At 47.3% G+C, this 22,386-nt stretch overlaps 1 protein-coding gene across 1 annotated transcript in view; it reads right to left on the minus strand.

Annotated features, from left to right (window-relative positions):
• LOC135904548 (uncharacterized) overlaps nucleotides 1–22,386 on the minus strand; it is a 302,521-nt gene that overhangs the window by 42,668 nt on the left and 237,467 nt on the right. The window contains exon 17 of the mRNA XM_070534610.1: nucleotides 14,948–15,062. Coding sequence (XP_070390711.1) covers nucleotides 14,948–15,062 — 115 coding nt within the window. The remainder of the gene's footprint in view (nucleotides 1–14,947; nucleotides 15,063–22,386) is intronic.

Genomic DNA, 22,386 nt, shown 5'->3' on the forward strand with positions numbered 1-22,386 from the left:
AACGAGCGCAAAATAAAAGTGCTCCTCAGGCTCACGCACCTCGACCTTGGCGCACGATAACGCTTGACAAACGAAGGAGTCCGTATTAACGGGAAAGCACGACGAGTCCCGGCGACCTTCAACGTCTCGTAACGCGACGCCTGCAAAGAAGCCACGAAAGTGCGCGGTGGCTGCGAGCCCGGTTGTGCTCGCGATGCCTTCGGTGGACAGCGCGAAGGCAAAGGTCGCGAGGCGTGGCAGCGGCAGCGCGCGGAATCACCCTGCAAGGGCGGCTCTGGCGACGAGGGAGCGCACGTCCGCTCGCTGTCTGGCTCGTGCACTATGACGTTCGCGTACAGGCTCCTTAGCTCCAAATTGCATCACAAGACAACTGGAAATTTTAGCGCGCTTCTTTCTTTTTTTTTTTGCGGCATCCGCATACATCAACTTTCGTCCACTAATGCAGAATCGTAGTAAAAATTTATGAGATCTCCTGTGTCGCAGCCTTAGATCGAGACCTAGTGTCCAGTGGTACAGCGCAACAAATGTTTACATGTTGCGAAAATTCGGTGCCCCTCCCATTCCGTCTGTCAAGACCTCGTCGCCAAAAAAATCGTCTTTCCTTTTCTTTTTGAGTGCTTGGTTTTCGCGAACCCAGCTCCGTGTTTCCGTCGGGACACGCGCACCGTAGTGCCTGTATACGGCTGCTCTTTCAATTTTTCTCGGATTGAACGAGTCTCTTTTACGAGACTGCAGAATGTGACGCCGCCTGGGCCTCAAGTCCAAAACCTGAAGACCTCGTGAACTGTCCAAAGTGTGCTGCTTCAACCTCTACAGCGGACACTGCTGTGGATCTGTTCAGGGGTGAGAGCTACTCGAAAAAATATTCTAAACGTTTTCAAGCTACGAATGGCTCTAACAGTCAGTTATACGCCTTGGTTCGTGGGCGTTGAGCCACGACTCCTCAGGAGGAGGGCCTCGATTTCAGTAAGAAGCTATGCAGCGGCGAAATTTGGTTGCTCAAAAATAAGAAAACGGAAGCTTGCCTTGCCTTGTCTCCCAAACACTGGCGCATACCCAAGCAGTGGGATCGCCCGAGAAGCAGGTGGTTTCAGGTATGCTTAGAATTAAAACAAAACTAGATTTGAATAGTAGAGCGTGGGGCTAAAGAAATGCCATCTAGAAGTTTTAAAAAAAAGTTTAACATAAAGTAATTTAACATAAAGAAGTGAAATAATAAAAATACTTGATAATTTTATATATTCAGGAAGGTACTCGTTTTGTTTCTCTAATGCAATTTTAACCTGCGAGTTTCGCTTCGGACAGAATAGGAGATTAACCTTTCCTGTCCGCGGCTTTTTGCCTTACTCGCTGTTCTTTTTTTTCATTACATTATTCTAATTATAATTATTATTAATATTATCATTGCGTCGTATTATGTACTAAAGTGTATTTATATTGTATTTCATAATAACCTCTAGTGTAATGTTGTGTTAAGTACTGTGTTTTCAATATCAATATTTTGTTGTATTGTGTATTAGATCTATCCTTTTGTAACATCAATCATCTGTATTTCCATCATTTGTGTACTCCTTCCCCCTACTCTAATGCCCAACATTGGGCGCTGTAGGTATGTAAGTAAATAAATAAATAAATAAATAAATAAATAGCATCCCCATGGCTGGATCCCATTGAAGTCGCCTCAAAACAAAGTATGGCTGGTGAGGTTAGCGTTAGCTGCAGTTGTAAGCTACTCAAATAGACTTTCCGCTTCTTCTTCATCAAGGGATCGTACTCAGAAAATCATAAAGTGTTCCTCGCCCAGCTCGTCGCGAGGCAGCTTAGCCGCCGCGACGCGGTCACCCAGAGGGCAGCCGCTGCCGCTGTTGTGTGGGAGCCCAGCGGAGGAGCGACGGCGGCGGCCACCCCGTCTGGCGCGGCCGCTGTCGTTACTGTTAGATACGGGACCGTTTCCTGCGCCTACTTCGAGTTCACCAGACCACATCGAATCGCACCACAGCTAATTAAGGAGCGCAGAAGCACGGATACCACATTCCTGAGGCGCGGCACGTGCAAACAAGTTGGTGGCCCGCACTTCCTGTGCTGCAGGCGGAGCTATTCACTGCTTGACTCTTCCCGAAAGTGAAGCGAGAGCCTGGCACTGTTGCGGGTAAAGTGGGTCCCGAAGCAAGACGGCCGTAATGCGCCGTGAAAACATGGCGGCGTCGCCCCCATCCATCTATTGTGATGGCGCATTGCAAGTCAGCAAGGCAAGACCGCAGAGGGACCAAGCAGCGACTCTCTTCGCCGGGTGTGACTCCATCGCACGGGCGCCTACCATTGGCCGAAAATGACGACACCCGAGCGGGCTCGCCGATTGGCCGAAAATGGCGTCACCTGAGCGGGCTCTCCCATTGGCCGAACGTGACGTGTCTTCGAGACACCGAAGGGCTTAAAAGACGCAGACCGGGAGCAGCAGAGGAAATTCCAAGAGCATTCCTTCATTCTTCTCTTTCGAGCTTCTTGCCGCGGGCCGCAGCGTCCGAGTTGCTGCCGCCCGTCATGACTTTAAGACTGTTAATTGACTCTCACTGTAAATAATGTAAATACACCTCCCAAGTTTTCATCCCGACGTCCTCCTCAACTCTTGCATTACCTATACAACACAAATCGCGGCGGACGGAGCTGGGGATCACGCGGACGCCGACTGCGATGTCAAGGAGTTTCCGGCAACGTAGCGAGAGGTGCTTGGCCACTATAGGAAAGAACGAAGAAGATATCCACAACCCCATGGGCGCCTGGACAGGTCCCAGGCGGTCGACCCGAGACGGTTGCAGACGGGCACTTTCACCAACCCCTACCACCTGCACCGCCTGTGGCCCACCCTGCACCCGTCGCCCGGCTGCACATGGTGCGAGCACGAACGGGCCGATATGGCCCATGTGCTTTGGGAATGCCAACGCTATGAGGAAGAAAGACAAGGAGGAAGAGGGAAGACAACAGCAGGACCCTCTGAAGCGGGGCGCCTCGCTGAGAGATGGCAAGCCGCCCTTCTCAGCGAGGCACCCGAATACCACGAGTGGGCCGTCCAGCGGGCCAGGGCCGTTGCCGAGGATCTCGAAAGATTTTCCTCGGGCGATGGACCTCTGGCAGCCTAGCCCCGAGCACCAACATCAATAACCGTAGGACAAATAAAGTTTATTCCTATCCTATCCTTCTTCGTCTTTAGCAATGTCGTCAGCTTTGCAGCTTGATCGCTTATGGTGCTATTTTTCCAACTGTGAACACATTTCCTGTCTCTATAAGGCACAAATAGGGCCTTTGAAAAACACATAAGAAACTAGTAAAAAACGCTGCACGAAATACCAGGGCGAATCAGAAAGGCTGTTCCTATTCTTTACTAGCGAAAATAAGGTGCATACATGTGTTTACAGATATGCGTAATATTCTACGTACTGTTTTTCCACATAGTCCCCAAACCGGTTCAGACATTTGTACCATCGTAGCACTAAATTTGAGTAATTCCCCGAGCCCTCATTCTCATGCAAATCTTTACGGCCTTTAGCGAGCTCACAACACCATCACCCTCACATTGCTCAAAAGATGACACCTTTCCCCATACGTGGGCTGGATTTCCATGTGGATTTCGATGTGCGTTCATTCCTTGCTCCATAGAAAATGAACCACACTTCGTTATCTTCAACAACTGACAGCAGCGCCGTGCCGCGGAGCTACCGGCAAATAAGGGCGGGCCAGTCCACGAAAGGTCCACCGCTAGGAGTGGATACGCTGACTTCGTGTTTACAGCCGTAATTTGGCTAAAAAGGATAGGGACAAATACTTCGTGAGTCGACCTCGCTATGTCAGCAAATAATTTCGCCCAGCGTCCTTTCGACTTCCGACGAAAACGAAGTGACTACTGCACAGCCAAATAGTACATTTTTACAGCCACTGAACCATGGTTGCGTGAAATTCACACATCATAAAATGAACCATCACCTATGAAGTGAACAGCAATTTGCAGTTTCTTTCTCTTTCTGCTACCATTCAACCCGCTTTCGTTGTAAAATAAGATTATCAAGCCTCCGCTCTAGATGTTTGGCGCTAACAACGTCTGAATCGGAAGCATATGTGTCGCTGCTATACGTTCGATTTTCTTAGTTTCATCTTCAACGGAGCATTTCTTGCCGTAAAGCTATTCATATCTTGCAGTGAAAGCATTGTTTTCCACTTATTTCGTAGCTTGAATTTTTTTGGAAGCTTAAAAACCTGACTTGTTTCAGTCACAAGTGCCCTCCATACGTAAAATTTTTATGTATGTTTCGGGAGATGGCTGAATTTGTTGAAGAAATACGGAGGAAACAGTGCAAATCGTTTATCATCACTGATTGCAAAAGGGTTATGTGATAAGCAGTAATGGAGAGTTGTGGAATTAACCAAAAGCTACAGGTGTTTCAGCCATATATGCGTACGTTTAGTTTATCGCACGCGCGACTGTACTGTGCGTTTTTTGTATTACTTGAGGAGCTGTCAGGCGGTCTCTGATCTATAGTTCAACGTGACAACTACGGGTTTCACTCGATATGGCATGCGTGCGTGCATGCTCGCGCACGCTCGCAAGCATGTGTTTTTAAAAACCATTACTTTACGAATTCGCATTTCATCACTATGAATTTTGCATGATTATTGTATGCTTGAATTGCATATTGACTATTGCATAAAATCTAGTAATTGCTATATTTGTTCTGTGCATTCCTTTTACAAGCATAACGCTACTGCGCTGTATTTGCCCCCGCCCTGTGTAATGCTTTGGGGCCTTTAAGGCTACACAATAAATGAAATGACACAAAATAGGCGCGGAGAAAAGAATACGAACGGCCAGGATCAATGTTACGAGGCTACTTGAGACACGTTCAGCCCGGCCATTGGAACAACAGTTCTTTGGAAGTGCGTTCGAACTGTTTTTTTACTCTTGACGTTACAACGGGAGAAATGGTTCGGTAGTACTGTCGAGTCTTAACTGATAATCCTTGTAATATTGCCATATTACCTGCTCCGCACATGACCTCCAATGTCCCTCAATGGGAGCCTTGAGGTACAAATAGACAAGAAGACGGATTATTTTCAGCTGTGAGCGCGCGTGTAATAAAAGCCCCAGATGCCGCACGCGGCGCCAGTGCGCCGAGGCTGCGCTGTGAACTATGCGATATATCTGTAGCTTCATTGCAATTGTGTTAGTTAGATTGCCTTTAGTGCGGTCTTCCCGAGTTGTGGACATAGAAGTAATTTAGAACACGTGCTCTGGTTCGGCCTCTTGTTACAAAAGGTCCGCACAGCTTTACCGCAGAAACGTGGAGCTCTGAGCTGCGGAGCTCCGAGCTTTCGCATTAAGTTCGGCCGGTCCAGAAAGCCCACGATGCAGTGGTGAGTCTTGGCCTTCCCGTTCCAACGTTGGTGCGGCCCGCGGATTCATCACCTCTCTGAAAAGGGGGCATAGGAGCCTCTCAGGACCATCAATAAATTTCCTTGCGTTCACTTGCCACGTGCAAGTTGAAATCACTGTCACACCAAAGGGATGCCGTGTACGCAAATATACAAGGGACACAAGCTAGCTGGAAGAGATCTCAGCGGCTCACGGTTTGAAAGCGTTGTGAGGAAGATGACGGGCACGTTACTATACATCTTGGGCAATCCCCCGTTGTGGGTATGAACCAGTGACAGAGAACAAACAAACAAACAAACAAACAAACAAACAAACAAACAAACAAACAAACAAACAAACAAACAGACAGAAAGACAATGTTCTTTGCAGCTCAGCCCTACTATAAAGTACGGCAATTTTGCAGTAAGCAGCTGAGAAAAAATTCAAAAAATTACAGTGAGGTTTCACTTCATAAACGCGGGTTACGCGCAAGCATATGACCGCGAACATGCACAGCAAGCACCACGGCGTCGAAGCACAAACTGAAAAGGCACGAACGCGGTCGCGGACAGTACATTGATCTCGACGGTGCGACGTCTGCTGCGCCACAGGGAAAGCGCAAGTGCTAGATATGCAAGGAGACGTCACGAACGCAGCGAGAACCGCAGCGCCGAAGCACAAATGGAAAGGGCGCGAACGTGGTCGCAGCATTGATCTCAGCGGTAGAGTGCCTCGATGATCGCCTCGAGGCGCCCTGAAAGGCACCCAGCTCGGCTGTTCAACGCCTGGTGTGCCACAGGGAAAGCGCCATTGCAACACATGCAATGGCGCACATGCGACCGCGATGGGACACCGCGGCGTCTAAGCAAAACGCCACGTACGAAGGCGGGCTTTCTGGAAGAAGCGCACCTTCGTGTGTGCGCCGATCTCGAACGCGTTTGCGAGCCCGTGTCGTACAACGTCAGACGTCAGCCATCGAACCACCCATACCCAGGGCGTTCATCTGAAACAAGAGATTCACTCAATTAATTGAATTTCTCAAGCTAAAATACATGGAAGAATCATAAACTACGACTTATACACAACCTACAGACATGATAGCTCTGGGATTGTAATTTGAATATACGAGAAAACATAATTTTGTTACGCGGAAACTCAAAGAAACCCCTTTTCCAGCGCTTCTACAATTCCACGGAGCAGCACGCCCGCTTGCTTGAAAGCTTCCCAGATGACGCTCGCCTCCGCCGCATCATAAAGTCCCTTGATAATTTAGGGGCTTTACCGCATCACGGCCCCTGCAAGAGGCCGCGTTTTGACCAGAAAGCCCGCCTTCGTGCATAGCGTTCGCCGCAAGTGTTTGGCGGTAAACATTACGGTTACATACGCTGCAGTTTCCGGGAAGCGTGAGAAGCAGGCGGGGATCTTTGAATGCTATCGCGTTCCCCTCTTAAAGGCGAAGCTTAAGCATCCTCCAAATTTTTGTTTCGCACTTTTAACATCTCAGTCTGAGAAGATTTAACATAAAATGCATGCGCTGTCGGTGTTTTGCTTCATGACGTTTGTTTATGGGCTGTCATGGACGCGAGGACAGAGAAAATGAAAGCGAGAGCAAGAACGGTCATCTTCTGGCCCAACATCGTAAAGAATGTAAGACGAAGTATGGGCAACTTTAGTCGTAGAACAACATTAGACCCGTATAGAATGCATCGCGCCCTGAGCAGCTAGAGCTGCCAACTTGAGGGAAATTTCCCAGATTAAGGTCATTTTGAGGTCCGTGTTCGAATAAGGGAAATCTTGCCATTTCGAGGGAAATTTCGCATATCCCAACGCACTTCATTTACAGAATAAATTTTGACATTTTCAAAACAACCTTTTGTGTTTAAGTGGATGATACTATTACTTTCGCGTGTTTGAAAACTTTGGAATATGTTGCATTTTGTTTCTAGGTGACTGTTGTAATATGCGCTAACGAAAGTGATTAATAAATAATCGTTTTTATAATGATTTTGTACCTATCAAATTGCCCGTTTAAATTTCCCGGCAATATCTGTATTGGCGACCCGCTGATCGGCCATTCGACAAGTGCAGCACAGATCAGTGAGCCAGGATTATCTGATACACTGAAGGTCCTTCCTAGTTTGGAGGTTTGATTGTGCAGCCTCTCCGTGCGTGCAAACAGCGTGTTTATTACTGTAGTAGAGCCATTCTAAGCATGACGTCCCCCTGCTAAGCATGAACTACGTTCACGCGTAACCTGTTACGTCACATCTGTTCTGCCTATGTAATAGCCTTTACCCCAGCAATAAACGTTGTTCATCACCGAACTGTCGGCCCGCTCTCATGGTAGCAGCGGTGCCAAACCGTCGTGTCGGCCCCATCACCACTGCTTCCTCCTCCGAAACCTTTGGATGCATCCACCGACGCAGGGCTTGGATGGAAGACGTGGAGAAGTGAGTTCGAACTCTTTTGTACGGCTACTCAGTTGACAAAACCACCAAAGGAAGTGCAAGCCGCAACCTTACTCATAACGGTTGGAGAAGGCAGAAAGGCTTACAGTACCTTAAAGTTTGAAAATGAGGCAGGTAAGACACGATCGAAATTGCTGCAGAAATTTGAGAACTTCTACAAGCCTGCGACTAACTACCCATTAAGTGAATTCCGCTTTGGTTCAAGAAACCAAAAGGAGGGTCAATCTTTCAATGAATGGTTCACAGACCACAGGATTTTAGCGAAGAATTGCAAGTTTAAAAACGTTGAAGACCGCATGCTACGCAGCAGAATAATCCCGGGTGTCCGGGACAGAAGCTTGCATCAGAGGTAGATTGCACAAAACCCTTCGAATGAAAGAACGGTCGAAATCTGCTGCATTCACGAGCAAGGGCAGGAGCAATTTCGTGAAATCAGTGAAGGGGCGGTACCGTCGCAGAACACATCGATTTGCGCAGTTGCAACGTGAGCACATCCCTGCGGTCACTGCGGTTATGACGCTCACCGGGGCGAAAGCTGTCCTGCTGAAAGGAAGGTATGTAATCATTTCGCTCGAGCATTCAAGGCGATACCGCTGCGACAACGACTGAGAACCTCGAGAAGGAAAGAATTACGCGGGGTGCACGCGGAGGATAACGACGATTATTTTTTGGAAACTTTGGCAGTGAGCACAATCGCAGCAGACCACTGGAGTGCACTCGTTGTCATTGAAGGGCAAGCATTTACATGCAAACTTGATACAGGCGCAAACTGTTGCGTGATGTCGCAACACGACGTTCAGAAGCTACCACATAAGCCAGAGCAGGCATGCAATGCGACTTTGACGGCGCTCTTCGGCCACAGGGCTTCTGCAAAGGTGCGAGTCCGACTCTGTTTGTCGGCAAACTCCCGGATGCATGAAGAATAATTTTTTATTGTCGGTCGAAACGTACCAATCACACTGAGTGGCCCAGTGGCCGAGCGTCTCGGCTTTCGCATACAGAACGTGCAGGCCGAACAGCTGTTCCCGGTGGCACAGTCATATGCAGATGTCTTCGCTGAACTGGGGCAGCTGACTGGCGTGGAATACACCATGAAGCTCAAGCCCGGAGCCATGGGTGTAGTTGTGCCGGCAAGGCGAGTCCCAGTAGCGCTTCAAGTAAAGGTCACAGAGGGATTAAAACGTGTGGAAGACCAAGGAGCCATTACGCAGGTAACGGAGACTACTGCATGGTCTAGTTACATGGTTACGGTCGTAAAGAAAGACAGAGTGCGTATCTGCTTGGACCCAACGGCACTTAACAAAGTCGTACTAAGCGAAAATTGCCCCATGCCGGCTCTTGAGGACGTAGCGCCGGACTTGGGGAGCCAAATTTTTTTCCACTCCGGACGCAGCATCGGGTTTCTGCAAGATCAAACTGTCGCATTCGATTTCAAAGCTTTGTACGATGAGCATGCCGTATGGCCGCTACCGCTTTCTCAGCATGCCTTTTGGCATTGCTTCCGCCCTGCATGGAAGTCTTTCAGGCAGCGATGCACCACATGCTAGAGTGACTGCCGTGTGTCGGAGTTATCATGGGTGATATCCTGCTGTGGGGCACGACAAAAGAACACGAATACAACCTAGAGAAGCTATTGACTCGTTGCCTGGAGCAAAATTTACGGCTTAACTTTAAGAAATGCTCGTTTTTGCGGACTGAGGTCTGTTACCTGGGACTCATGTTTAGCACCGAAGGCCTGAAGGTGGACCCGCAACGCGTGGTAGGAATTCTGGAAATGACAACACCTAAGAACAGTGAGGAACTGAAAGTTCTAGGTACAATGAACTTCGTACAGTGCTTCATCCCCAACATGTCTGTCGTAACCGCACTCCGCACTTTGCTACGCAAAGACATCGCGTGGATATGGACCGAAAAGCAGGAAGAAATATTTTACAAGTTGCGGCAGTGTTTACAAACGGCACCGGTCCTCGGCTATTTTGACGCTAAGACGCCAGTGACACTATCAGTTTACGTAAGTCAGTTGGGTGCAGGCGCCGTCCTCTTGCAAGATGGCCCATGGCGGCCGCATTTCGATGAGGGCGAAATGCGAAGACACCCGTGTACTTAGATTTAGGTGCACGTTAAGGAACCCCAGGTGGTCAAATTTCCATAGTCCCCCACTACGGCGTGCCTTATAATCAGATTGTGGTTTTGGCACGTAACACCCCGTAATTTAATTTTTTTTTTGCAAGATGGCCATCCCATCAGATTTTCTTCTATGTTACTCACAGATATCCAACAGAGATACGCACAAATTGAAAAGGAAACTCTTGCGATTGTACATGGCTGTACAAAATTTCATGACTACTTGTTCGGTCAGAACACTGTAATGGTTGAAACTGATCACCGACCTTCAGTTTCCATATTTTCCAAACCACTGCATCAGTGACCAATACGTTTGCAGCGCATGCGTCTGACATTGCAGCGGTACTCTATTGACGTGATGTATAAGGCTGGGAAGGACCTGTTCCTTGCCGTTGCTCTATCAAGATTTCCTAGCAAAGCATGCATAGAAGAAGAAACAGCATTTTCAAGTAAACGCACTTGACTGTGTTTCGGCGTCGGAGCGCAGTCTCACCGACATGCTTGCCGCAACAAAGGACGACAGCACCTTGACGAAGTTCCGCGTATATGCCGAATCAACATGGTCCCCTGAGTAGCAAGAATTTCCCGAGCCCGTCCCTGCCTACTCGCCGTGCCAGGAGGAGACACATTCGCAGGATGGCTTCGTGTTCGGCAGCAATAAGGTAATTGTACATCAGTCATAAAGAATGGAAATGATGATTCTTCTTCACTCGGCGCATACGGGGACAGAGAAAATGAAAGCGAGAGCAAGAACGTTCATGCCGAGGGACGTAATGATGCCACTTTTAAGTCATAACGTTCCAACCTTGTCGTGGCAGGTTGTAGGAATGAATTTGTTTTACTGTGGTGGATGCCAGTTCGCCTTAATGGTTGGTTGATTTCTACTTTATTTTTTGACGCACGGGCAATGCGCACAACAGCACGCATGCTCACGGCGTGGTGCTCAGAAGTTTTCTCCGTCCATGGATTGCCATTGGAACTGTGCACTGATAACGGTCCGCCCTTTAGCAGCGGAGAGTTCAAGGACTATCTGGGAAAGTTAGGCATTGCGCAGGTCACTTCGAGCCCATACCATTCGCGTGTCAAATGGCATGAAAGAAAGAGCGTTCCAAAAAGCGAAAAATCTTTTAAAGAAGCGGTCCTTTAACATGTCCGACTTTCGTACAGCCTTGCTCGAGTAGCGAAACGCACCCAGTGATGATGTGCTGAGGTCACCTGTGCAGGAGGCTGATGGGACGCCAGGCCCGGACCCTGCTGCCAGTACAAGGAACACACTTGGAACCCCACACAGTACCCAGCAGCATACAAGGACGACTTCAGGACATACGTCACAAGCAGAAAATCTACTACAACTGTGGCAGCAGACACCTGCCGCCTATCTCACATGGCCAGGAGGTCCCTAAGTATAACACCATCACAGACCTGGTCACCAGCTGTCTTCCCAAGGCCAGCTGACGAACCTCGCTCTGCTGTGCTGCAAACAGGAGATGGTCAGGAAGTTCGTCGCACAAGATAGCACATCATGATTACAGACTCCCAGGATGCCAGCGCAGCCCTTCAGCCGGTTCCACAATACTCCTCACAACCTGCGCCAACGCTACGCCGAAGCACAAGGCAACGACGCGAGCCGTGCCGATACCCGCAGGCCGAGATATGTTAAATATTAAAATCTAGAAAACGGAAGACGTGGCAGAGCCATATGTAAGCATGACGTCACCCTGTGAAGCATTAAGTACGATGCACGCGTGGCCTGTTACTTCACATCTGTTCTGCCTATATAATCGCTTTTGCCCCAGCAATAAACGTTGTTCATCAGCCGACTGTCGGCCCGCTGGCAATTACCAAAGACGGAGATGCTGGGTACGCAGGCCGTCAGTGTAAATGTTTCAACTTCTGAACTAGGTGGCGCAATCTGGCGCCCAATATGAAGAGTAATTCAGTACTGCTATCTATTAATCATTACTCGGCTTTTGTTGAATTAATTCACTTTTAAGATTATGCTAAACAGATACTTGTCTGTACAAATAATACTAAAACAACAGAAGTGCCGTTGGCGCAAATAATAATGAATGGTTTTTATTATGTTACTATTTTAAGCAGGTGAGGGAAATTTCGGTAGAAATAGGGATATTTCAGGCGTCCGGGAGGGTAATTCCGAATTCGCGGGTTGGCAGCCCTTCCTCGAACTAACACCGCCCATTCGAAGAGCTGGGCTACGCTTGCGCGTAGAAAGTCAACAGGTAGACTTTGGCGCACGTAAGTCTGATGTCTGATGATGAGTCTGATGAACAAAGAGAACGATCGATCGCGTTTTGGAATACTTCAACTGGCCAGGAGTCCAAGAGGCAGTGATAGGTGTGTGCGCTTATGCGGCACATTCCAGCAAACGAATCCTAAGAGCAAAGTTGGCAAGGCACCCCTTGGGCGCACACCTTTAATCGACACTCCATTCGAACGAGTGGTGCTGTAGATTATCGGACCCCTAAAGACCGTGTCAACTAAAGTTAACTAATACATGCTGACCCTTATAGATGTGTATCGATTTCGAGTATCGATTTCGCCGCATGATATCCGTACACGGTGGCCCTGCCAGCGATCGATTCGGCTACAATGGCTGAAGGACAGGTTGAGATGTTTTCTCGCAAAGCGCTTCCACACGAGATCCTTTGCGATCAGACCTCTTCTTTGACATCGGATGGAATGAGAGAAGTGAATGACCTGCTCACGATCAAGCTTCTTAGGTCGACATCCCCTGCGTGTTGCATTGGATCCGAGGAGCCGGATTGGCAATCAAGCCTCAGAAGTGCGAAGTCGGCGTCACATCGATCGATTTTCTGCGTCATCGATTAGCAGGTGGAACAATTCAGTCGGTAGATAGCACGACCGCCAATATTTCGAAAGCTTCACGACGCGAGGCAACTTTGTTTTTTTTTTCTCAGCTTGGTGGGGTGATTTTATGCCCCTCTACGCAGAGAAGGCACAGCCTCTGACTGAAATGTTTAAGAAAACGAAGGAGATCTGTCGGAACACCGAAAGAGAAACCGCCTCGGAAACACTAAAGCAAGCGATAGCTTCTGGACCCGTCGTGAAGACCCCTGATCTCAAACGCGTGTTCGCACTCCGCACTTATGTTCCTAGCACCTGCATCGGCGCAGTCCCTAGGAAGAATCAAGATGGGGTTTAGCATTCAGTGCCGCACGCTAGCCATCGGCTACTGTCTTGAGAACAAAACTACTCAGCAAAAGAGCACAAATGAGACTCATTCAAGCGTCGGCATGATTGCTTGAACTGTATGTTTGTATGAATGTACTTGTGTTCCCACCCTGCTAAGATCTTGTAAAAGATCGTAGTATAAATAAATAAATAAATAAATAAATAAATAAATAAATAAATAAATAAATAAATAAATAAATGCTTGACATTACTTTGGGATATAGGAAAATTCCACATAATCTTGTACGTAATAAGTTTTATAGTTCAAAGTGATCATCAATCATTGCTATGCTTATCGCAGGCAAATTACTGCAACAGTAGGGTATTGCGATGGAATTTAACACTGCGGGAATATATCTTTAGTACAGAGCATATTAAAGGGTCCGAGAATGTTTGGGTGGACTGCAAGACTAGAAAGCAGTGAATGCAAACTGGTGCTCCTTGGTGTCACCCTTGCAAGGTGTTAATTACCATTACAGTCTTTAATGCTACTGGAATGAAATAGTTTGTTTATTGTTTTATTATGCACACCCAGTGAACTTCGTTGATAATTTGCATGTCGCTTTGAACATAGTGCCACGTGGTTGACTCAAGCAGCGGTGTTTTCTGCCTCTTCAAATGGAGGCTAAGCATGCGTCATGAGCGCACCAACCAACCGAGTGCCGTGCACGGCGAGACGAAAACATGACAAAACACGACGTCGCCGAGCGTCGAGCGCGTGGACATGCGGAGAAAGTAAGAAATAAATAAAAAATAAACCAATCTTGAAAATCCACGATTTCGCTAAGGAACAATAACAGGAAAAAATCCACGGAAATCCAAGGAACCAATCATTGTAAAACGTGGAGCTTGGAAGATAACCAACCCTGGAAAGACACCAGTGCCAGATGAGAAGAAAAAGCGAAGCAAGGTGTTGAAAGGAGTGGACTTTGTTCTTTTTTTTATCCATTCAGAATTTCTCATTAGTGATTCATTTTAAACTCGACTAATTATTTTCCTAACACACCCGATTCTCGATGACATAATGGTTATGAGCCTCTGCTGGAGGAAAACCATCCAACCAACTAGACGCAGGGAAACCATAAAGGTTTGTTTTAATGAAACTTATCACGTCGCCCCTTCATCACGTCACCCGCCGCCAGCCAGCGTTTAGCTCTGACAATGCGCCATGTTACCTATGCCAACACATTGACTGCTAGGTTTAAGGCAATGTGTGTGATAATTGTCTCTTGCGAAAATTTCATTAATTGTTTATTAACTGTTATTCGGTTCTTTGTACATTAGGTGTATTGTGTGTTTTTCTGAGACGAAGGGCTTTGTCCTTGATTGGGAACTCTGAGGTTCTGCCTCAGGGACCCGTCTGAAACCTTAAAAAGAACATTCATCACAGTATAGCACACCACTACTAAGTTGAACACATCATCACCATGTAATCAATATGTGATACGCAGTTAACACCCTTCACTTGAATAAAAATAAGGTCTTTGTGGTTGTAAGGGCGTTGGAAGCGTGTTTTGCAACCAGTAGCCTTCGCATTGCTTTCGGGCCCGTTGAAACACTGTACACTGCATGATAGCACGCGCGTGCAGCTCCTGCCGCTTCTCCGACGCCGGTCGGGAGGTTTGCATATTGCGTTGTTTCTTCAAGAGCGTGTCGGCACCCCCACCCAATTCCCGCTTGCTTTCCAGCAGTTTAGCTCAAAGCACAAATACAGGGATGGGTTGGAGAGAAGTGCACTTGCATCGTTCCACGGTGGAGCAGACGGGTGCGTCGATGGTGTGGCGCAGCATGTAGTTGGCGCTGACGCAGCCGCACAGCTTCTCCCACACGTGCTGGATGCAGGTGTCCTCGCACTCCTGCGAAGAAGGAAACGAGCTTCGCTTTGCGACCTGCAAATCTATTGTCCCATAATCTATGGCGTGGGGACCTGGGCTTTGCAGATTTGATTTGCATGCACAGGCGAGTTGTAAGGAGAAATAATTCTTTAATGAGCTAAGTCGAGAGGCTGAGGCGATCAAGAATGGCTACTGGGCGGCCTCTTTTGCTGCGAGGGGACACCCGTCAGTAAACTTAACATGTGGGAATCGTTAAGACCTCCGCTATATGCCTTGAAAGGTTGGCTAAATGTAAAAAGTAAAGAAAAGAAATAAGACCAGTTTCCTGCATTTTACCTCTGGAAGCGTCCCCATTCCGAAGGCGCTTCTTTCGAGTGTTATGCGACGAAGGAGCATATACTTAAACTTGATCTATCATCCTTGCATGCGACGGTAGATTTTGTCAAACCCTGACGCTTCGCGTATATAGGTGATGACGCATGCGTTCCCTATTAGCATTTGATGTTCTCATAATTGAAAAAAAAATCAAGGGGCACTTAGTTATCCCTACGTGAATGAATGCTTTCACATTCATTCACCTTGCGACCTTGCGCACAACGTAAGGTCGTGGGTACGACTCCCACCAAAGGTCGAGGGTTTGACTTCCACCAAAGATCATGGGTTCGAGGGCCTTTACTCAACCCTAATTAACTCAACATTAATTAACTCTGGCTCAATTAACTACACCTTAATTAACACCAAAGGTCGTGAGTTCGAGGGCCTTAACTCAACCTTAATTAACTCTACATTAATTAACTCTGGCTCAATTAACTTCACCTTAATTAACACCAAAGGTCGTGGGTTCGAGGGCCTTAACTCAACCTTAATTAACTCAACCTTAATTAACTCTGGCTCAATTAACTTCACCTTAATTAACACCAAAACCAAAGGTCGTGGGTTCGAGGGCCTTAACTCAACCTTAATTAACTCTACCTTGATTAACTCTGGCTCAATTAACCTCACCTTAATTAACACCGAAGGTCGTGGGTTCGACGGCCTTAACTCAACCTTAATTAGCTCTACCTTAATGAACTCTGGCTCAATTAACTTCACCTTAATTAACGCCAAAGGTCGTGTGTTCGACTCCTGCCAAACGTTAAGGGTTCGTAGCCCTTTCGGACCATGGCGTGGTCACGCCAGCGCCGCATTTCCCGCCTCGTGAGCCATATAACGCTTTTTCTTCATGTGGTTGTGTAAAGGCCGAATAAGTACGTTATAGCAGTTTGCGTAAAGTAACTCGCGGTATTAACTTTCACTCTCGGCATATATAGTAAGCAGCGCTATAAACGCGAACAGCAAAAAAAAAAAAAAAACGAAATTGGCCAAATGTTGCTTCTTCTGTCCAAGTTTTTCGCGCTGTTTTAATTTCACCCATAAATACGCATAGAAACTTGACCAACTCACTGCACTTGAAAGTGGCTTTACAGAACTCGAACTCATGTGCATCGTGACCATGCTACTACAATGCCGATGTCCAACCAAGCAAAATGGCACCACTTTTCATTTGCCGTGTCTAACATGTTAAGCTTATGAGGTATAATATATTGCCTGACGCAGGGATGCCATAACCAGGATGACGCAAAAAACACTTAGCTTACTATATTATACCTGTTCTGAAGTAAATGCCACTCTTTCCTGTTTACTTTTAGCACGCAAGGCCGCGAAAGCTACAGATACGGGAAACACGCGAGAAATAAGAGAGACACGACGGTGAGAGCCAAGCGAGCTCTTCCGAACGCATTGCCTGGGAGGCAGTTCCAGCGCATGCGCACGAAAGTTGCGCGGTCCACACACTGTGGGCGTATCTTCGCGCTCGCAGGGACGGTTAACGTAGACGCCCGTTTTCTCTTCGCCGCGTGCATGCACGGCCCACGGCCACGGACACGAGCTGCGTCCATTTGGCGAGCACTGCCGCGACACACCCATGGCGGCCGCCGCCGCAGCGCTGCCCCGCGGGCGCCGCGCGGGGCGGAGGTGCTCGCGCAATCGCTCGTAATTGCGGCAAACCTCGCGGAGGACAGCGAGGGAAGCGCTCAGCACGAGCTGAAATTAAATAGTGCCCGCCGACATTTCGAGGGAGGAAGTCGGCAAGTGCTTTTAGGTCCTAGTAGTGCGCTTTCGATGGTAGGTCTCTTTGCTTAATTCTTTCAATTTATGGCGCTTCGCTTTCGAGCCAAGATAACCAGCAGCTTCTTCGCCTCGAGCATCCTCGGCACGACTCAGGAACGTGTTGCTAAACGAAACACGCCCAGCTGATCATCAGAGGTGTGTTGCTGGGCGACGTCGTCTGCTCCTGGCGTCGCGCTTTTGCTTTCACGGGCAGCGCGCCTCTGTAAGAAGATAGTCTTAAACGACGCACCGTTGTTGCGCAGCTAGCGGAGCAACTGAATGGTCGTGGATGAACGCGTCATACAATACAAGAAGAAACAATATATCGGTGAAACGAGACAATCAATGCACGTCAGATTAAACGGACATCGCGCGGACACAGCTAGAACGCTTCCCAAAGCCCTCGCCGAGCATTTCAACCAACCAGGTCATAACATTGATGAACTTAAACTCTAGATCTTACAGTCAAATTTCTGTTCTGAAAGAGAAAGAAAATAGAGAGAACCATACCTTATCCAGACGTTCAAGACACTGCAACCAACAGGCATAAACGCTTCAGAGGGAGCTTAGAATCTATTCGCTATGCTAAATTTCAAGCTATAGGCAACAACACTTAGTTTGCTTTCTTACCCCCGTATGCAGAGATGCAACTTAAGTCGAAGCACATGCTTGACTTGATTTAGATGACGCCTCGCGTTAACGTGCCCAAAGACGCTCACTGCGTTTCCTTCGGCGCGTTCCCGATAGGCGTCACTCGGATCAAGTCAAGCATGTGCTTCGACTTAAGTTGCATCTCTGCATACGGGGGTTAGTGTTTCTTTCTTCTTCTTTCCGTTTTTTCCCTTCTGTTTATTTATTTATTTATTTATTTATTTATTTATTTATTCCATTTCAGTATTTTCTATTCTTTTTTTTTTTCACGAGCACCGGTTTCTGCCGCTCCTCCTATCAACCCTTTCAGAGACACGATAGACCACTACCACCAGCGAAACAGGTAATAGAGGGCTGCTGTGCACGACGTTGACACGCCGGCTGACACACACTTGATTGACAGACGGCCGTGTCCCTGGCCTTGTGCACAGCACTCCTTTACTCTCAATTCGACACCCTCGCCGCTAACACACCTTCGCTAGTTGCCGTAACCACCCGCCTTGTATACGCGTATGTCGCCTTGAAGAAGACAAATCCATTTGTCGAAACGTTGGCTCCTGCTTTCACCTTGTTATCGTTTGGCTCATCGCGGGAATGGCGGGACATCTGGTCGGGAAAACTTAGGAATCGATGATACATTTGCATGGCTGCTTAGATTGAAGCAAGGTCACTGTGGCAAAATTTAAGTGTTACGGCTATATAATAAACCTTTCAAACGTTCTTTGCCATTGTTGTGGTACTCGATCTCTTAGCGAACAGCCAAATTTCGAGATTTCTCATTGTGCAACCGCATCCTTTATGCTGTAAGATTTTGTTTGTTGTGACATCGTTTGTGCGACTAATTTGTTCGAATCATGCTCATTTCGCGTACTATTTCCTCGCGTCAGCACCCACCGGTTCTGCCGTTACATCTCGTTCGCGGAGGTGCGCGTGAATGAAAAGTCGCGTTTTTTTTTTCTTCGCAGTTTTTCACTCAAACTGTCCCAGAACTTAATTTCGCTCACAGGAAATGGTTCATAATCTACTTTCATATTTTCGTCTCGCAATCACGTGTTCCTAGAACGCCTCGGTGATTGCTCGCATTCTTCCGAGAGGCGAACGCGTGCGAGGACACGTGTGCGTGCGTCGGGCAGCGCGCGTATCTCGCTGGTGTCCGAAAGCACGTGAGCACGCGATAGATTTAAAAAAAAAAATTGGTTAAGTTGTATCGGACATGCATGTCGTTTACATATCTAATTTTGTCAGTTTGAATCAGTAATTTCTTTGCATCTTAAGCTAACGTAGTTCGGCATCGCTAGCAATGCTCTCTTACATTCTTTCAGTGCACTTTAATGAGGATGACCCCAACGCTAGCTGTTGCTTCCTTGTTGTGTGATTGTTTCTTGTTCAGCTGGCTGTGTATGCGAAAACAACCCGCTGTAAGAAATCTAATCAAATGTTCTTAAAAGCGGGCCTGATTGACGACGCCTTTACCTACAACGTCTTTCATATTACCGATAATGGCCACTTTTTGTGATCTTCACGGACGTCGCAGTAAATTATACCTATAAAAAAAGGTACCTGCGTTTTACAGAGAGTAAGTACCATAACATAAGAAACCTAGTGCTCGACGGCTTCTTTTTATCCATAGAGAGACGCATGCTGAAGGACTGAAATCGCCTTGCCCTTCCTTTCTTGACGGAATGACAATCCACATTACTGCATGTATTAAACCCTCCTGAGAGAGGCAAGACAAGGAGATTGCAGCTGGTTTGCTACACTGTCTTGTGGGAGGGTGAAGAAAAGGAAAGCGAAAGAAAAGGGATAAGAATTGATGACAGAACTATAACAAAGCGTTCGCCGAAGATGACCGGAACCATGGATTTGTCTGTGATCCGTGCAGAAAGCCCCCACAGCCATGCTGCACTAACCACTGCGTTCGGCGGTCGCCCTTAAATTAACAGTGAACACAGTTTCACGTGCGAGCCTATTAAAAAGTGTGGGCCTAGATTTGCCCGCCCGCTGTGTGTTTTGCCTCTTCCCTGTGTCATTATAGCAACCCTTTCTGCCACTCGTTCCCCTCCCCCAGCGCAGAGTAGCCGGATAGAGGCGACCTCCCTGCCTTTCTACGTATCAAACTTTTCTGTTTATGTCAGAGCTTGTGCGCTAATTCTGTAGTTCGAATAAGTACCGACCTTGTCCTGGGTCTTCGAGAATCCAGTTCTTGTCTTGGTGTCATTCAAGCGGTGGTAGTCGATGCACGCCGTTTCGTAGGGTGGAGGCAGCGTGAACACGTCAGTCTGAACGAAGAGTAAGATCAATACACCTGATACGGTTCTACAGTATAATACAGATCGCCTATGCACTTCAGTTTCATTCGTTCATTTCATTGATTCATTCACTCATTCATTAATACTGACAGCCTTTGCAGGATATTGCAGGAGTAGAAAATATGCATGGGCATAAGTTCAACAACCACGTCCAACACACTACACAAACGAATGCACTGGACAAGAAAAATAGCTAAATTAACGAAGAGTACAGAATAAAAAAAAGTTGAGGCAGATACTTGTGCTGTGGTGTATGAATAATTCGCGGCGTTCCATAAGGACATCAAGGGAGTCACTTCTCACGATAGAGTCAGGCAGCAGGTTCCACTCTTTAATAACTCGATTAGTTTCACTTGCTACCCGCCCCGGTGGCGTCCTGTCTTTGACGTTGCGCTGCTACGCCCGAGGGCACAATATCGCATTCCGGCCCCGGCGGCCGCGATATCGATGGGGGCGAAATGCAAAAACACCCGTGGGGTACGATGCATTGGGCGCACGCATTAAAGAACCCCAGGTGGCCAAGTTATTCTGGAGTACCTCACTACGGCGTGCCTCGTAATCACATAGTTGCTTTGGCACTAAAACTCCAGAATATTTTATTTCACTGGCTATAGCATTCGAGAAGCCTGTGGTTGGGCACTCACATCGGACGGGCATTTTCAGCATGAGCTTGCAGATGTAGCTGCGGCGAAGTTCGCTGGTAGATCAGGAGCAACTTTATCGATGCCAGAAAAAGAGAGCGCGTATATAAAGCATCAATTCCTTCTTCAGTGGACTGTATGTGGTTTCATACGGGGAACCCATCATCCAACGAAAGTTATTGCTAAGATTCCGACGTGATACCCTAAGATTGCTATGATACCCTAAGATTGCCATATTGCTAAGATACCCCGACGTGACCAGACTATGCTCTACCGTCTGTGGCTAGGCGTTGCCTTTACAAACGCCTATGCTTTCCTCATAGGAATGGCCAACAGCCCCACGTGCGACACATGTAACATCGACGAGACGCTCGCACACATTATCTGTGTCTGCCCGCGATACAGTGCTGAGAGACAAGTGATGTGCAGAATGCTGGACCAGTTGGACAATCGTCCAATTTCAGAACTAAAAGCTTTAGGCCAATGCTCCGAAAGAACATCCGCGTTGAAGGCCCTACTCGCGCTAGTAAGGTTCTTGCGGTCCACGGGGCTTCACGACAGACTCTAAGAATGCCATCGTACCTTGCTGGTGTAGCAGCGCACTGACACGGACACAGAGAAGACAAACAGAAAAAGACGACACTCGCTGCACTCGCAACTATTTTATTTCAGAACACATACTTCATATATATATACCCGCGCACCCTCAGGCGTCAAAGAAAATCAAAGGCAAGATTACAGGCATCTTTTAACAATCATTTTCCCGCGCATACTCGGGCGTCGAAGATGTGGCTCCTATCTATCATGGTGTGCAATCCCATCGTGAGTAGCAACCCTAACGACCATTTTTATTAAACAGTTTTTTTTTCTTCTTTTTAGTGTACTTCCAAAAAGGTAACCTCACCATTGCTAAGATGTACAGATGGCTGACTGATACAACCATCTCCCCTCTTGTGAATATGAAAGGCTTCGTTTATTTCCCTGGTTAGCTGATCCTTATGGTGTGATAGAACTGTGGTGTCATTGTAAAGCGGCCAGCACCCATGTTGTGAGCAGTGCCCCTTAATGTGGGAATGAATGTTTCCCCCCAATGACCTTTTGTGCTCCGAAAGTCTCGTGTTTACACACCGACCCGTTTGGCCGATGTATACTTTTCCACATGATATGGGCAAACAGTAAACTACACATGACCTGCACTCAACAAGTTTTTCTTTATGCTTGACTGTGCACTTACGACCATTTACTTTTACTTTAGTTGAAACTCTACGATCCAGTGCGGCACATATTTTTCCGAGTTTGTTAGGCGCTGAAAAAACTACACGTAGACCATATCTGCCACCTACGTTTTTTAAGTTATGCGCAATTTTGTGTGCATATGGTAGTGACACAATTTTTTTGCTTTCAATCTCTTCTCTGTTTCGCTCTTTCTGATAGCCATTGCGCACATAACGAATCAACTTATAAGCTGATGTACAGAGTACATGTTTTTCATATCCTGCATTCTTTAATCTGATAACTTGTTGGCTGAAAGTTTCTTTTATTTTTTCCGGACAAGACTTGGTTAAGGCCGCCCTCAGACATGAGAAAGCTATGCCA

Source organism: Dermacentor albipictus, chromosome 2 (assembly GCF_038994185.2).
Source record: "Dermacentor albipictus isolate Rhodes 1998 colony chromosome 2, USDA_Dalb.pri_finalv2, whole genome shotgun sequence".
Classification (NCBI taxonomy): Eukaryota; Metazoa; Arthropoda; class Arachnida; order Ixodida; family Ixodidae; genus Dermacentor; species Dermacentor albipictus.